This window comes from Oncorhynchus mykiss, chromosome 23 (assembly GCF_057628025.1).
Source record: "Oncorhynchus mykiss isolate SJ-2025 chromosome 23, ASM5762802v1, whole genome shotgun sequence".
NCBI classification, from domain to species: Eukaryota; Metazoa; Chordata; class Actinopteri; order Salmoniformes; family Salmonidae; genus Oncorhynchus; species Oncorhynchus mykiss.
The window spans coordinates 28511542-28529186 of record NC_143044.1 but is presented as its reverse complement, the minus strand read 5'-3'; the positions used below and the strand labels follow the sequence as shown (position 1 = coordinate 28529186).

At 41.3% G+C, this 17645-nt stretch overlaps 1 protein-coding gene across 7 annotated transcripts in view; it reads right to left on the bottom strand.

Moving 5' to 3' along the window:
* LOC110502692 (collagen alpha-1(XXI) chain) overlaps positions 1 to 15069 on the bottom strand; it is a 69047-nt gene extending 53978 nt beyond the window's left edge. For 6 of the 7 annotated variants that reach the window (XR_016491041.1, XR_016491042.1, XR_016491043.1 and 3 more), the window contains exons 1-5: positions 14799 to 15069; positions 9055 to 9185; positions 8278 to 8838; positions 2742 to 2907; positions 2393 to 2621 (exon numbers count right to left, since the gene is read on the bottom strand). Coding sequence is in view for 3 of the 7 variants with exons in the window: in XM_036960414.2 (XP_036816309.2) it covers positions 2393 to 2621; positions 2742 to 2907; positions 8278 to 8838; positions 9055 to 9154 (1056 nt within the window). In the remaining 4 variants the exon portion in view is untranslated. The remainder of the gene's footprint in view (positions 1 to 2392; positions 2622 to 2741; positions 2908 to 8277; positions 8839 to 9054; positions 9186 to 14798) is intronic. The other variant, XM_090217241.1, reaches the window with a different exon arrangement.
* Positions 15070 to 17645: the final 2576 nt, after the last annotated feature.

The following is a 17645-nucleotide window of genomic DNA, read 5'->3' as shown; positions in this document are numbered from 1 at the left end:
TACAAAATCATTTTTGAGATCTATATTATTCAATTATTGCACCCACACTGCTCGCGCGCGCCAAAGAGCGTCTGCGTTGCCAAGGGCTAAAATAGAAGTCAGTTCTATTTGTGACGCAGATCGCGCTGCAAGTCCTGCCTCTCCCATCTCCTCATTGGTTTATAGAAGCAGGTACCCACGTGCCATCTCCTCATTGGTTATACCCACGTGGGTGACTGAAAGACGAACGTGGTCAGTGGCGGTAATGCACCTAATTTTTGGAAGTTGCCAATCGTGATAGAAAGTCAAGAGAAGAAAAATCCTAGAAGGAGGAAAGATGACTAGAAACGATTCGGTTGACAGTTTTATGTGTGGATTAATTGTCAGGGTAGGGGACATTGTGCATTTCAAGTAAAATAACAACTCAATGTTTATATCCCAGGACAAATTAGCTAGCAACAGCAAGCTAGCTAAATAGGACAAATTAGCTAGCAAGTGCAAGCTAGCTAGCTAAATTGCCATAAATATTTAATGCTTTCAACATGTCCCCAAATTAATGTAATTGGTTCAGAGTTTGTTTTGATATTTTAACCTGCGTGTCGTGATCACGTTTGGTGTGGGAGGACAAAATAAATGTATGCATGATGGCGCACGCGCACAGCTGGTTCGGGTTCCGTGTAATGGCCATTGCATGAAAGCCTAGTAGGCCTCTGGACACAGGCAGTAGGCCTACAATGCTGGCGTATGTCTTGTTACAATAGTCTAAGTATATAACATGAGTGACACGACCGTAATAATCATCATGAAACAGCCTTGGAAATGCCATAAGTGTAAGCCAACATAATTCATTATTTTACATTAACATGTTTAATAAGGATCAGCGTCCCGTCAACGGGACAGTTGCAAATCATGCAGAGCGTTATGTCAAGATCGCAGATATCAGAGAAACAACAAATGTCAATACATGTAAGTGTCTTATATCGGCTGAAAGCTTAAATTCTTGTTAATAATATAACTGCTCTGTCCAATTTACAGTAGCTATTTCTGCGAAAAAAATGCCATGCTATTGTTTTGAGGAGAGCTCCTAACAACAAACAATTTTTTCACCGTGATACGTTTACGAATATATTCACAGCTGAAGGTGAAATGTGTAATTACATTCTAAAATCTTGCTCTGATTTATCATCCAAAAGGTCCCAGAGATAACATGAAGTGTCGTTTTGTTAGATAAAATCATTTTTCATATCCTAAAAAGGTCCTAGCATGCACGATCGATTTTGTAATTCCATTCATTAAATTTGCAAAGAAAGGAATCTGTGAAAATCTCACCCTAAACGTTGTTTCAACAAGTCAAATCACGATTGTGTCTATTCCTCAGAGATCCTAGAAGGTAACAAGACTTTAATATTTCATTAGGGGTGTAGTATATCCTATAGGACACCATATTTGGTCAGAGAGCGATGCCTTCATGGCACGCCGATAACGTGGGCGGCCATTACTTGAACGGCTGTATCTGTGTCAAATAAGCACCAATCGGGATCAAACAAAGCTGGCTAGCTAGCCAATGAGCCGGGCTTTACGGGAGTATCTGGAAACCATGTATTGTTGTTAACACGTTAGTTTTTTTATATAAATAAATATGGGACACAAAAAAATGGCAGTGTAGAACATCATTGCCCAAAATGCACTTCTTTAATAACTTTCAAAAGATTGTTCCGAAGTTTGTTTCCCAAAAATGTGTGTATTTTCACACGAATTAAGCTACACAAGACGCACAAAAACACACAAAATCTGCTGAAATACTTGTTGTACACATTTGCACAAATTGAGTGTGAGATTGTGTTGGCTTAGGCATGATAGGAATACATTTTAAAGTAGGCCTCGGCTAGCATATGGCAATTAGGAAAACTTTGGATGATTTAAAATAGTCTGACATGGTGACTGCTCTAGGGAGTTTGATAATCTGACCATATGATGATTATACATGATTATTTCAATTCTCTACATTCCATTCTTCTCATGTCTTCAATTCCCCACCTCCTAATCCTCAGATAGTCGTTTTCTTGAAAATGTTTATTTGGAATATAACAGCACCAATGTAGTTTTCTGGCATGTCATTAGTATTATGTATACTAATAGTAATATCATTAATGTGTGCAATAATACACCATATCACAGTGCTAACTTTTCTATGAGCTCTCTCTGTGTTATATTGACTTCATGGATTATTCATCTGCATTAAAGATGTTAATGTTGATTACCAGTTCAGATGAGAAATGAATGAATGACTTAGACAGACTATTTTTGTTTCTCTTTTCCTTTTTGACATTTCCATTGAGCCTTGGTAAAGTACTATCATGTCATGTGTCTGTTTTGGTGATTTGGAAACCAATCACTCATGATGATCACATACCTTGGCAGGTTCTTGTTGGAAGACCACTTTCTGAGTACCACTTGGTGCTACACTGGTTGTGGTGAACATGATATTGCGTTCAAATCCATTTAGTGTGACTGCCATTTGTGGTTTCCCGTCATTGGTCTGTATCCTCCAAAGGTCCCACTCTTCCCTGATCAGAGACCCCTTGTACCTCAGTGTGGACACAAAGACATAGGAGGGAGGCAGACCATCTGGAAACAAGTTCCTGTGGGCCAAAAATAAAACAATCAGTCAATCATATCACTATAAAACAACCAGAGTGATGTGTACCAGAGAGATATAGTAGACTTAGCAATACAGACATGGCATGATGTTTTAAGCTTACTTTGTGCTTTCACTCAGGTCAACACGAGATGTCACCTGAAAGGCCTTGGCCCCATAAAAAGACCCTTGAGTTTTTTTTACTTTTTTAGACAAATCCAGATAATGTAGAATATCGAAGCCCTTGACATCACCGCTTTCGACTGGGATTCTGCTTGGACAAACAGTCTCTGAAATGGAGCGAATGAGAGAGTTTTGAATGAAATGTACAAAAATACAACATGGCAGAGTGTGTTTTTTTGTGTGGCTGGTTGAACACCACAAACAAATTTTCATAGAAGCGCCACCATTCTTTGCTCAGGTTGGGCTGTATGTTCATTTAGAGTAAATCCATGGAACACAATAATTTATTTAATTTGGCCTGGACGCCGAAGTGTAAAAATCTGTAATAAAATACATTGGCATGGGACACTGGACATTTTTCAAATATGCAGTCTGGCTAAAGAACATCCCTCTCATTGGAAAAAAACAGACAGAATTTGACCATTACACCCACACCCTAAACACACATCTTAATTATTAATAGGACTTGTGAAAGTGCCCACTTTAAATATGGTAAAAATGATTCCTTCCTTTTTATTGTATTTATTATTTAGAACGCTACTCCTCTGACATAATTTAAGCTAAAAACGCCATTCAAACATACGCTATTATACAATGTTTAGATAACATCTATAATTTTAAACTATAAAAGGTTTTTGTCCTCATCCACTGAAAATAAGATTTTGTCAGCATTCTAAAGGTTCCATTCTTAAAAACTCCCTTGACCTCCAAAATTCTATGCCAAGTAAACAATTCACGAGTTGCACGTTTCAGCACAATATTGTTTTGAATGTCTGTTTTAGGACTGATGCCCAGCTGAGCATTCTACTCAATGTAGTGTCAGCACTGATGAAGATTTTGTCTAAATTGCATAACCGTGGCTTAGGAACACAATGACATTTCAAAAGGAGGCAAGTAATTAGTAGGATAAGCTGTTGTCATCATTGTGATGTCACCAGATTGACTTTAGATGCAGTAAAACTTTAGCTACCTCACTAAGACTGAGGGGAGAGAACCAGAATTCTTGCTAGCTAACATTAGCATTGGTAGCTATTTCTGACTAACTTTGCTAGCTCATGGCAACATTGCCATTTCTCTAAAGTAAACTTGACGACATAGTAATGACTGCAAAGTTTTTTTCTACTAATTATTTGTCTACTTTAGCAAAGTCAGCGTATTTCCAGGCCACTATAGTGTAATTTTGAGGAAACAGTCATTAGCCCCCGTTCAGAAAGACTGAGCATTACCCATCAGCCGGACATAAATATGCTGCAGCATCTGTAGATCACTGACAGTGGCAATGACGCAACCGAGTGACAGAGGTGCAACCCTTAAATACAACTTTTGACACAAATCAGCTACTTTGACCACTTTCCCAACAAGTTAGACATAGAATGTATAAAATCTTAGTAAATGTCTCTGCTTTTCAAATTTGGAATCAGAACAGAAATATCTTCTTCCAATCAAATGTTACAAATGTTTTAGTAACCACATCAACTGTATTTTCTGTCAACCTATCCAAACAACTGACATTTTGACACATCTTTCAACAAGTTGGACAAAAACTTACACGGTATGCAATCTTAGTCTACTTCGCTGCTATTCAAATCAGAACAGACTTATATTCTACCAATCAATAGGTACTACTGTTTTAGTAACCACATCAACATTTTACGTTTACATTTTAGTCATTTAGCAGATGCTCTTTTCCAGAGCAACTTACAGTAGTCCATTCATCTTAGATAGCTAGGTGGGACAACCACATATCACAGTCATAGTAAGTACATTTTCCCTCAATAAAGTAGCTATCAGCAAAGTCAGAGCTAGTAAGGGGGAAAAAAGTAAAGTGTGAGTGTTAGTTCACGAAAGGCATTTTACATTAAAAAAACATTTTTAAAAAGGGGGTAGCTTCCATCCTGTAGGGGTGGTAGGGCCAAGAGTCCAGAGGTGGCAGAACGGAGTGCTCGGGTTGGGGTGTAGGGTTTGAGCGTAGCCTGAAGGTAGGGAGGGGCAGTTCATCTTGCTGCTCCATAGGCAAGTACCATGGTCTTGTAGTGGATGCGAGCTTCGACTGGAAGACAGTGGAATGTGCAGAGGAGCAGGGTCACATGGGAGAACTTGGGAAGGTTGAACACCAGGCGGGTTCCAGCATTCTTTATAATTTGCAAGGGTTTGATGGCACAAGCGGGGAGCCTAGCCAACAGAAAGTTGCAGTAGTGCAGATGGGAGATGACAAGTGCCTGGATGAGTCACTGCCTTGATGTTTGTAGAATACAACAAGGTATTGTCCAGGGTCATGCCAAGGTTCTTTGCACTCTGGGAGGGGGAAACTGTGGAATTGTCAACCGTGATGGAGAGGTCTTTGAGCAAACAGGCCTTCCCTACAAGTCATCAACTAATTTCATGAAGCTAACTTCCCACTGTTGAATTAACTGCCACAGAACTTACATACATTTCAAATTATAGGTTAGGGAAAAGTGCAATGAATAGTGTCACTTTCTAGGATGTCAATATAAATTAATGTATTTATGGTTGTTGCAAATTTTGTCTTGCCTTTTAATAATTATATAGTCCTAGTCAAAAGTTTGGACACACCTACTCATTCAAGGATTTTTTGAATAATAGTGAAGACATCAAAACTATGAAATAACACATATGGAATCAAGTAGTAACTAAAAAAAGTGTTAAACAAATCAAAAAACGGTATATTTTAGATTTTAGATTCTTCAACGTAGCCACACTTTGCCTTGATGACAGCTTTGCACACTCTTGGCATTCTCTCAACCAGCTTCATGAGGTAGTCACCTGGAATACATTTCAATTAACTGGTGTGCCTTCTTAAAAGTTAATTTATGGAATTTCTTTCCTTCCTAGTGCATTTGAGCCAATCAGTTGTGTTATGACAAGGTAGGGGTGGTATACAGAAGATAGCCCTATTTGTTAAAAGACCAAGTCCATATTATGGCAAGAACAGCTCAAATAAGCAAAGAGAAATGACAGTCCATCCTTACTTTAAGACATGAAGGTCAGTCAATCCGGGAACATTTCAAGAACTTTGAAAGTTTCTTCAAGTGCTATGATGAAACTAGCTCTCATGAGGACCGACACAGGAAAGGAAGACCCAGAGTTACCTCTGCTGCAGAGGATAAGTTCATTAGACTTACCAGCCTCAGAGATTGCAGCCCAAATAAATGCTTCACAGTTCAAGTAACAGACACATCTCAACATCAACTGTTCAGAGGAGATTGTGTGAATCAGGCCTTCATGATTGAATTGCTGCAAAAAAAACACTACTAAAGGACACTAATAGGAATAAGAGACTTGCTTGGGCCAAGAAACACGAGCAATGGACATTCTATCAGAGGAAATCTGTCCTTTGGTCTGATGAGTCTAAATTTGCGATTTTTGGTTCCAACTGCCGTGTCTTTGTGAGACGCAGAGTAGTTGAACGGATGATCTCTGCACGTGTGGTTTCCACCATGAAGCATGGAGGAGCAGGTATAATCGTGTGGGGGTGCCTTGCTGAGCTCAGCATTCACCACCATAGTACCCTCAGAGCTCATCACTAAGCTAAGGATCCTGGGACTAAACACCTCCCTCTGCAACTGGATACTGGACTTCCTGACGGGCCGCCCCCAGGTGTGGAGGGTAGGTAGCAACACATCTGCCACGCTGATCCTCAACACTGGAGCCCCCCAGGTGTGCGTGCTCAGTCCCCTCCTGAACCCCCTGTTCACCCACGACTGCATGGCCAGGCATGACTCCAACACCATCATTACGTTTTCAGACGACACACAGTGGTAGGCCTGATCACCGACAACGACAAGACAGCCTATAGGGAGCAAGTCAGAGACCTGGCCGGGTGGTGCCAGAATAACAACCTATCCCTCAACGTAACCAAGACTAAGGAGATTATTGTGGACTACAGGAAAAGGAGGACCGAGCACGCCCCCATTCTCATCGACGGGGCTGTAGTGGAGCAGGTTGAGAGCTTCAAGTTCCTTGGAGGCCACATCAACATCAAACTAGAATGGTCCAAACACACCAAGACAGTCGTGAAGAGGGCACGACAAAGCCTATTCCCCCTCAGGAAACTAAAAAGATTTGGCATGGGTCCTGCAGAGTGAAGGAAAAGCAGCCAACAAGTGCTCAGCATATGTGGGAACTACTTCAGGACTGTTGGAAAAGCATTCCAGGTGAAGCTGGTTGAGAGAAGGCCAAGAATGTGCAAGGCTTTCATCAAGGCAAAGGGTGACTACTTTGAAGAATATAAAATATCAAATTAATTGTAATTTGTTTAACACTTTTTTGGTTACTACATGATTTCAAATGTGTTATTTCATAGTTGTGATGTCTTCACTATTATTCAACAATGTAGAAAATAGTAAAAAATTAATAAAAACCCTTGAATGAGTAGGTGTGTCCAAAATGTTCACTGGCACTGTATGTGTTATAGTTTTTACCATTGATGACATATCACGAAAGTTGGTATGTGGTATGTGTATTGTGCACTTGTTATTTCGGGTCTCGTGTAGTGTTTTTACGGGTCTTGTCCTGTGTAGTTATTAGAGGTTTAAACCTCACTCTTTTGTTTGGGTTACATCCCTGTGCATTTTATATACGTGTTTGTTTTGGGATTCGTCCCCGTGCCTTTTTCATGACTTGTATTTTTGGAGGGAGTAATAAAGCCCCCCTATTACGTATTCCTGGAGCATGTCTCTGATCATTATAACGTGACAGTTAACTACTTTCCCAACAAGTTAGACAAAATCTTAGTCTGCATTTAAATCTAAACTTAGAACACTTCTTCCACTACCACAAAAATACTTTCAAAGAGATAAAGCAAGTCCCACAATTATTCTTAATGGAAAATGACCTTCTAGTTCCAGTAGGCTATTCATTTACAAAGGATCATACTTCTTTATTGTTGGAATGTGGATACAACCTTTCAAATAGGTACCATTTTCCTAACGATTGCTCTGTTTTGTTCTGGATGTTGTTCTTGATAAAACTCTTCTGTTTTAGAAGTATTTTCAACATTCTTGTTACGTCGATTACCATGACACCAAGTGCCAAAAGCCATGCACATACTGTACCCCTTTCAGTTTTACAAAGATTAGGTATAGGTCAATAAAAGTTTAACCTGGTGTTCTAGCAATAGCTTCCCTAACCTTTACTTCACCCTGAAGCAGTGACATCAAGTTGATATGACTCTCTTGACACAGTTTGGCTTGTCATCCAACGCAGTGAACAACTTCAGAAAACATTAGATTCACAATCATTAGATCTTGAGAAAACATTACATTTCAAGACATTTCCTGTTTCTTAAGAGAATGAACGTTTAGCAATGTGCAAACATGTTAAATCAACCGAAGGGTCTTTAGAGAACCACACCTTAATTTTGAACAACAGAAATGTCAGCCCCACCACTTGGTTTGTTATAACGCTGAGGAATGGGGCTCATGAGAATCCCCATTTCTTCATTAGAAATTGCCTACCTTCACACAACTTCTGCCTTATGGTCTCACGGATCTTGGAAATAGCTTTATAGTCATCGACATAAAACACATAGGTGGAGGAGGGCTTGTTTCCAATAGCGTTCAACTCCTCCTCTTCCGTCTCAGATCCCACACCAATGGCAAATATTATTATTCCTCTTCTCCTGGCTTCCTCTGCTGCTGCTTTCACCTCATCTTGTGACTTTCCGTCTGTTAGGACCACAGCGATTCTAGCAACACCCTTAGGGCCTCGTTCAGACAGGTTAAATAGTTTGTCGCTAGCAAACTGTATGGCCGTCCCAGTTCTTGTGTTTCCCCCCATGTAGTCGATGGATTCCATGGCTCTGATGAGATCCTTGCTACGAAGGTGCTTCCCTAACGGGATATTTATGATTGGATCATCACTGTATTGGACCACACCGACCTGGGTGAACTTCTGGCCGATGTTAAAGCTTGTGGTGATGTTGACGAGCCATCGCTTGACTATTTCAAAGTTCACATCAGCTACACTCCATGAGCCGTCTAGGATAAAGACCAAATCGCTTGCAACAGTTTTACAACCTGTAAGAGAGATGATAAAGATGAGTGGTTTTACACAGCCTTGAAAAAAGATGAATGAAGAGTATTCACTTCTTATAAAGGAATGGCCTTTACCAATACGGTTCATAGAAAGCTTTCCTGAACATCCATTCTGCATTTATAGTAAAAGTGAGCGATAATGGACACCATGCAATGGAAATGTGTCACATATAACGATGAAGACAGAAGCACTCTTACTGAATCTCATGTCCTCATCTTGTGCTGCACAAGACAAGTGAAGGAGCATGAAGCACAGACACGGCAAGACACAATGCATGGATCTGGTTTTGCAACGCATGATACTGAAGTACCAAACTCCAAATGAGCACCTATAGGGAAAGGGAAACAACACATGCATAGCTGAGATTGTCATTCCAATTATTCGTATCAGTTAACAAATCAAAGAACTGCAGACAGTTTTTCTTACTCGTCACTGTTCTTACTTGAATTCCATGCAATGCATATCTTAAATATTTAAAGTAGACAACTGTGACAAAAAATGGAGGGTCAGTATATTGCATTTGTTGTAAACAAGATAAAGCAACTTACAATGGAAAATAAGTCTGTGTTAGTGACAATGAAACATGGAAGAACATTCTGAAGTCTCTCTCTCTCTCTGTGTGAGTACTCAGAATACTTTAGGCCATACTTCTTTGTTTCTCTCTGGCTGCTTTAGGAAACTGTGTATTTCATTGCAGTTTTCGGCAAGTGAAAGTAAGAAACTGCAGATATAAAAAGAAGCAGCTATAAATGAGGAACTGCACAGGAGGTTGGTGGCACGTTATTTGGGGAGGACAGGCTCGTGGTAATGGCTGGAGTGGAATAGGTGGAACGGTATCAAATACATGGTTTCTATTCCATTCACTCCGTTCCAGCCATTATTATGAGCCATCCTCCCCTCAGCAGCCTCCACTGAGGAACAGATATTGTACAGTATGCTCCATAGAAAGCATTTGTGATTTGTGGAAGGAAGGTAGGTATGGACTTTGGTAAGCTCAGACAATCCAACCGATTAACCTAAAGCAGTGGGTTTTCCTGAGACAATGACTAGACTTGGATAGGTCAATTCTGCAATGACCGAGATCTAACCCTCGTCCACCATATGTAACTGTGCTGTCTGTTTGTTGTCACAGCCATAACATGACTGGGTTTTTCCACTCCCTGACCCAGGATTTGAGGCACAGCTCAGTGAGGGGCCAAGCTGCCACGGTAGAGCCGGCCATTTTGTTCCGGCCCTTTCCCCCCAACCTGTCCTGAGCACCGGGGGAAGTCGCTGGAAAGCAACACTGTGACATGAGCCAGTCAGCATGGCTTTTCCCTCTATCGACTTCCCTCCGATCTGGATAATTCTACATTTCTGCCGAAACCACATGGAATTCATTTACTGTGTCAGACAGTGAAATTCCTGCTCTGGATAGTGACCAAACACATGTAGTCATGACAAATGGATGGCAACCATTGTCCAAGAGATAAAGAGACCTGATTGGATGCCAAAAGTTAATGTGCTACTATACATTAGCGCTTGTTGGAGTATGCACTACCCGGGAATACATGCCAGAAAATTCTCTAAAATGACCCATTTTATTTTTTACATTTGTTTTATTTATTTATTTATTGTTGAATTTTACCCCCTTTTTCTTCCCAATTTCGTGGTATTCAATTGTTAGTAGCTACTATCTTGTCTCATCGCTACAACTCCCGTATGGGCTCGGGAGAGGCGAAGGTTGAAAGTCATGCGTCCTCCGATACACAACCCAACCAAGCGCACATTCACCATATGGCTTTTTTCGCTTCTATGACCCACTCATTGACCTCTGATGTTATTGGGGCACTTTATAGCTCTCCACCTTGGTCAAGAAGACAGAATGGCAGGAATAATGACGCTGGTGTGCAGTTATTATACCCCCCCCCCTAGAAAAAGACAACATAACCAACATAAAGATTCTTCTGCCAGACATATTTCCTAAAACTTGAACCCAAAACATGACTTCCAATTCCTTGAGGGATTTAGAGTCTGAGTTATTCATCTAGTTTGCAGTAATACTGAGTACAATATTTATGTAATGCCTGGTGGGTTGCATCCAGCTGGACAAGGGAGTCGGGAAGCTCATGTTGAACAGCTGATTCCTCCTACTTTTCCAGAAAAGGTGCTACCAGAAGAGTTAACTAGACTAAAAACACAATTACAGATTTTCTGGTTCCTCGATCTGGTTCTTACCCACCCGTCTTTGGTTGCTATTTTCTTCTACATCATAGAGCTGTTGTTAAGGATAAAAGTTGATGAATCGTTTTCACTACTGTACGTGCACTAAATGGCTATTTCGAGGTTAGCACCTGCAGCCTTTTTTTACTTAAAATGGGGGGGTTAATCAGCTTTAATATTGCAGATAGATTGTAGCTTCCATCAATGTAATTGCCAGCATAATTTCCAATCCCCCATATAAGTCAAGTGGTCTGAATACTTTCTGAAGGCACTGTATAAAATGCAAAGGTTGACATATTAAAGACAGTCATTTAAGACTGCAGGTATACAGTGGCTTCGGGAAGTATTCAGACCCTTTGACTTTTTTCACATTTTGTTAGGTTTCAGCCTTATTCTAAAATTGATTAAATTGTTTTTTTCTCATCAATCTACACACAATACCCCATAGTGACGAAGCAAAAACAGGTTTTTAGAAATGTTTGCTAATTTATTAAAAAGAAAAAACTGAAATACATACGTATTCAGAACCTTTACTCAGTACTTTGTTGAAGCACCTTTGGCAGCGATTACAGCCTTGAGTCTTCTTGGGTATGATGCTACACGCTTGGCACACCTGCATTTGGGGAGATTCACCTGTGGTAAATTAAATTGATTGAACATGATTTGGAAAGGCACACAACTGTTTATATAAGGTCCCACAGTTGACAGTACATGTCAGAGAAAAAACCAAGCCATGAGGTCGATGGAATTGTCTGTAGAGCTCCAAGACAGGAAAGTGTCGGGGCACAGATCTGGGGAACAGTACCAAAACATTTCTGCAGCATTTAAGATCCCCAAGAACACAATGGCCTCCATCAATCTTAATTGGAAGAAGCTTGGAACCACCGAGACTCTTCCTACAGCTGGCCGCCTGGCCAAACTGAGCAATCGGGGTAGAAGGGTCTTGGTCAGGGAGGTGACCAAAAACCTGATGGTCATTCTGACGGAGCTCTAGAGTTCCTCTGTGGAGATAGGAGAACCTTCCAGAAGGATAACCATCTCTGCAGCACTCCACCAATCAGGCCTTTATGGTAGAGTGACCAGATGGAAGCTACTCATCAGTAGATGGCACATGACAGCCTGCTTGGAGTTTGCCAAAAGGTGCCTAAAGACTATCAGCCCATGAGAAACCAGATTCTCTGGTCTCATGAAACCAAGATTGAACTATTTGTCCTGAATGCCAAGCGTCATGTCTGGAGGACACCTGGCACCATCCCTACGGTGAAGCATGGTGGTGTCAGCATCATGATGTAGGGATGCCTTTCAGCGGCAGAGACTGGGAGACTGGTCAGGATTGAGGCAAAGATGAACGGAGCAAAGTACAGAGAGATCCTTGACGAAAATCTGCTCCAGAGTTCTCAGGACCTCAGACTGGGGTGAAGGTTCACCTTCCAACAGAATTTTTAGGGCCTTCCTCTGACACCGCCTGGTGTAGAGGTCCTGGATGGCAGGCAGCTTAGCCCCAGTGATGTACTGGGCCATACGCACTACCCTCTGTAGTGCCTTGCGGTCAGAGGCCGAGCAATTGCCATACCAGGCAGTGATGCAACCAATGTTGCAGCTGTAGGAACCTTTTGAGGATCTCAGGACCCATGCCAAATCTTTTTAGATTTGAGGGGGGGAATAGGCTTTGTTGTGCCCTCTTCACGACTGTCTTGGTGTGTTTGGACCATTCTAGTTTGTTGTTGATGTGGACTGCAAGGAACTTGAAGCTCTCAACCTGCTCCACTACAGCCCTGTCGATGAGAATGGGGGCGTGCTCGGTCCTCCTTTTCCTGTAGTCTACAATAATCTCCTTAGTCTTGGTTACATTGAGGGATAGGTTGTTATTCTGGCACCACCCGGCCAGGTCTCTGACTTCCCCTCTATAGGCTGTTTCGTCGTTGTCGGTGATCAGGCCTACCACTGTTGTGTTGTCTGCAAGTTTAATGATGGTGTTGGAGTCGTGCCTGGCCATGCATTGGTGGGTGAACAGGGAGTACAGGAGCGGACCGGGCACGCACCCCTGGGGGGCTCCAGTGTTGAGGATCAGCGTGGCAGATGTGTTGCTACCTACCCTCACCACCTGGGGGCGGCCCTTCAGGAAGTCCAGGATCCAGTTGCAGAGGGATGTGTTTAGTCCCAGGATCCTTAGCTTAGTGATGAGCTTTGAGGGTACTATGGTGTTCAACACTGAGCTGTCGTCAATGAATAGCATTCTCACATAGGTGTTCCTTTTGTCCATGTGGGAAAGGGCAGTGTGGAGTGCAATAGAGATTGCATCATCTGTGGATCTGTTTGGGCATTATGCAAATTGGAGTGGGTTTAGGGTTTCTGGGATAATGGTGTTGATGTGAGCCATTACCTGCCTTTCAAAGCACTTCATGGCTACGGACGTGAGTGCTATGGGTCTGTAGTCATTTAGGCAGGTTGCCTTCGTGTTCTTGGGCACAGGGACTATGGTGTTCTGCTTGAAACATGTACTGAGTAAAAGGTCTGAATACTCATATAAATGTGATATTTCATGTTTTAATTTGTATTAATTTATATATGTCATTATATGGTATTGTGTGTAGATTGATGAGGGGAAACTATTTAATCAATTTAAGAACAAGGCTGTAACCTAAGAATATGTGGGAAAAGTCAAGGGGTCTGAATACTTTCCGAAGGCACTGTACACCTGCAGTCTTAAATGACTGTCTTTAACATGTCAACATTTGCATTTTAAACTTAATTGCTTAAAATTATGCAATAAAAAGTTATTCCATCCCAAAATCAACATCTGCTGTTCAGTATGTACTACTTCGCCAAAATAAGGTGGAAATGTTTTACTGCCAAGTTCCTCAGGCAATGAGGGAAAAGCCAAAACATTATATCAGCTCTCCCTTAAAATCAAATAAAGTAATGACAACCACGAACCCTTATCATCACAGTGGACTGAACCACTTGGAGCCTGGGAGGGGTATTTCACTGTCAACATGTTCCTATTTTAGAATGATCTACGTGCCAGGGGTTTACTTTTGGGATTGCCTAGCTTTTGTTTCGTACACATATGTCACAACTGCAGAAACTCATGAAAATAAGAAATGCAAGCCCCTGGTCTTGGCACCTCTATCGATTTTTTTCCCCAAACCTTTTTTTGTCGGTTTACAAGGAGACTCAGACGAGGGCCCAGCAGAGTCAGTTGAGCTCCCAGTAAAGTTCAGTTGAATAATTCCATTAATTCTTTGCATATGACAGTGGGACAAACAAGGGACTGATAACTCCTCTTAATGTCTTCAGTTTGCTATCTGCTGTCTGCCACTGCAGCAGCTCAGATCATAGGAATCTACATACTAGTAGATTATCACATCTATTGAGACATTGATAAGCACAAAGCTTCAGTGAAAGCTACAACACACTGAAACAAATTGCTTGTCAACGATTTGAAATTGTACTAAAAGTCCATTCTAATGATTTATCCAAAAAGGATGCAATGAGGTACTCCAACAGGTGTTACTTGCCTTACATTGCATTAAGCAATTTCATAATAAACCATTTTCAAACAAGAAACTATTAATGTAATAATTTCAACGTGAAACATTCTTTAGCATACAGTAGATACACGTATTGTCATCAAAGTCCCTTTCAGACCCAAATTCAACAAGGGTACAAAATGTAGTTTTCACAAAATGGCAAAAGAACCCCCCCCCCCCCCCCCCCCTCCAAAAAAAAAAGTTACCTGAGGTTAGTGGAGACAGAGTCCTCTTGTCAGTGTGTGCAGTCGCCTTCTCATAGGTGCCCTGTGGCCATAGCCGTGGCGAGCTCTAGGCAGAAGAAGAAGCTGGGTTTGGGGAAGAAGTTTCAGCACTGCACCAAATGTTCCTCCTATGAGTGAAAGCCTCCCCTCTCCATCCACTTTCCATCTCTCTCTATCGCTCTGTCTTTTCCTCTCTCCCTTTCTCTCGCTTTGCCTCTCTCCCCTCTCTCTTTCCCTCTCTCTCTTTTGTTCCTCCCCTCTCTCTCTGTCCTTTCCGACTTTTTAACTGGCCAACAGCCACTCTCGATTATCCAGGCTTAAAGAGAGGCAGATAAGAAATATTGAGAGACAGCCCCGTTCTGTCAGTGCCAGGGGAAAATAGTAGTAACAAGGACAGCATGCTTCCAAGCCGCTGAGGGTTTGGATTGTGTACGGTGCGTGAGGGTAGAAACATGGAGTCTGGAGGGTTCCGGGAGCCAGGGTGTATTATACATAAGGCTGCATGCGTTCCTTTCCATTGCTTTGTAGCCTAATTTCCTATGGGCCTTCATATCTCTATTGTCATCTCCCCATTATGTGGTCTTGGAAGAGACTTACAAAGGTGGACAGCAGGAGATCATCTTCTACAAGTGAGCAAAGAAAAAGGTGCAAAAAATGACTGTGAAAATGTACCGTTCCTAGTACCCTTACAGCTGAAATTCATCAAAAATGTCCAGCCAAATCTGATATCAGTTGAGAATGTTGTTGTAGACGTTAGTTTAATCATATCAGTTTGAGTTTCATAACTCTGCACCATCCTGGCCTGATCAACAAATGAGACTCCGTTTTGGCTTTCTGCACCTAAGTATTGCAATGACTAACAGTGCCAGTTACAGAATACATGTACAGGCTGTAATACTCTCAGTGCCGCCCAGAAGACACAATGTTAGGCCTGCAGAATGTAGATCTAATGAGACTAAAAATATACATATTGTACACATCAAGATCACTTCCCAACCTGACCTACTAAGGGAACCAAAGACTCAGTGTAATATAAAGTGTAATATAACTAAGATAAACTGCACATTAAATGCTGTCCAGATACTGTAGGAGGATATATGAATTCAAATATGATCGGCATCTCTTCGAGGAAAAAAGGTGTTTACGCTATTGATACACGCGGTTACATATGAGCTAAATAGTTAAAAGCTGATGTAATAAAATACTGCTTACTGTTTTGACATGATTGTGTCATGATAGGGGGGCATCTATAAAAGATAAATGTCTAACATAACCCCATGAAGACAGTATGCTAATAGAGAGATAAATCATGTCAGAAACATGGCTGTTTTGTTGAAATGTTGATGACGGAATTTTACATAAAGTATCTAGCATACCTTTAGTTAGTTGTCAAGTCAACAGGAAATTGAGTGGTGCCCTGGAAAATGTTGTCAATTCATAAAAATGGTCTACTAAAAGTACATCGCCCGAAAAATATAATCCAACAGAATATTTATTGGTGTTTCACATGTAAGGGTCACCAGCTGATTGGTCAAAACGTTGTAGTGAGCTAGTACATTTGTAGTAGGTTCTCAACGTAACAACATAGTCTGGGCTGTATAGTGTAAGTGACTGAAATGACAACGTGAAGGTTGTAGGTGCATTCCCAAACTTGACCAGACATGCTACATTTTTAAGACTTCACAGCTTCAAGGGCCCCAATGAAACTTTTTAACTACTTTGTCTAATAAACAGGAAACTATTGAGACTAATTTCCTCCCAACACTTTGGAGAGTCAATATTAGCTTACATACAAGATGATGACATGTCAATTGAAATTCTCCTGACAGTAAATGTTAGGCTGAAATGGTGCACCTCAGATTTGCAGCTGTATATCCCTCTTGGACATGCTCTGATGGAATGGAGAGACGTGTAGAACAGGATTCTGTTTCTCCACATGATATGCCTCCATCTCCTCCATAGCGAAGGCATCATCACCCTCATCCTAAAGGAAACCACTGGAAACTCACAAGCACCATAAGCAAGTGTAGCAAGTATTGATGTTATACTCATCAAACACAAACCCATCATTCAATTGCCTGAAATAACATACTAGCATCTTCCAGCTGCTCAGAGCACTCCAATATAGCACAGAGAGTTTCTTTGCAAAATCCATTAGACATGTTCTTGTTCTGAAGTCAAGCAGCAGAGACTTCCTGAATCAGACCTGAGATACCATGTGTCTCGGCGTACCCTGGTGGTACAGGGCCCACCTGTTGCCAGTCTTCTGGCAATTGAGTTCCACACTGGACAAATGCTTAATCTGTGGTTTACATTGCCATGATGGATGACTTTTCAACGGGATCACCTGGAAAACTCGAAAATCCCTGGGAGTCCTGTCGCTCTAACTTTCGAAATGTGAAATGAAGGCTCTTCAACAGGAGTGTTCTGGCCCTGGTTTCCCAAAAGCATCTTAAGGCTCAAAGGTTCTAACAATGAACTTAGCCTCAAAACCCTCTTGAGTCTAAGCCTTTAGAGGGCGATATCTACTAAACTAACATATGGAATTGTTTTAAGATGATCATACCATTTACTGTTATTAGCCCATAGAAACGCATTGAATAATACATTTATACGTGGAAAAACTGAAAGTCCAAAAATAAATCAAAATGAAATATGTTTTGAAGTGCCTGTTGTATATCTGCGAGATATAAGAAAACTCTGGACAAAAAAAAGAAAAACATGTAGAGCCATATTTTACCCCTGGAGTTTTGGCACATTCTACTCCCTATTCACTTCTATTAATTTGAACTTCCTGAATCTTGTGAAGCTTGTGGAGCAAAACAGCCA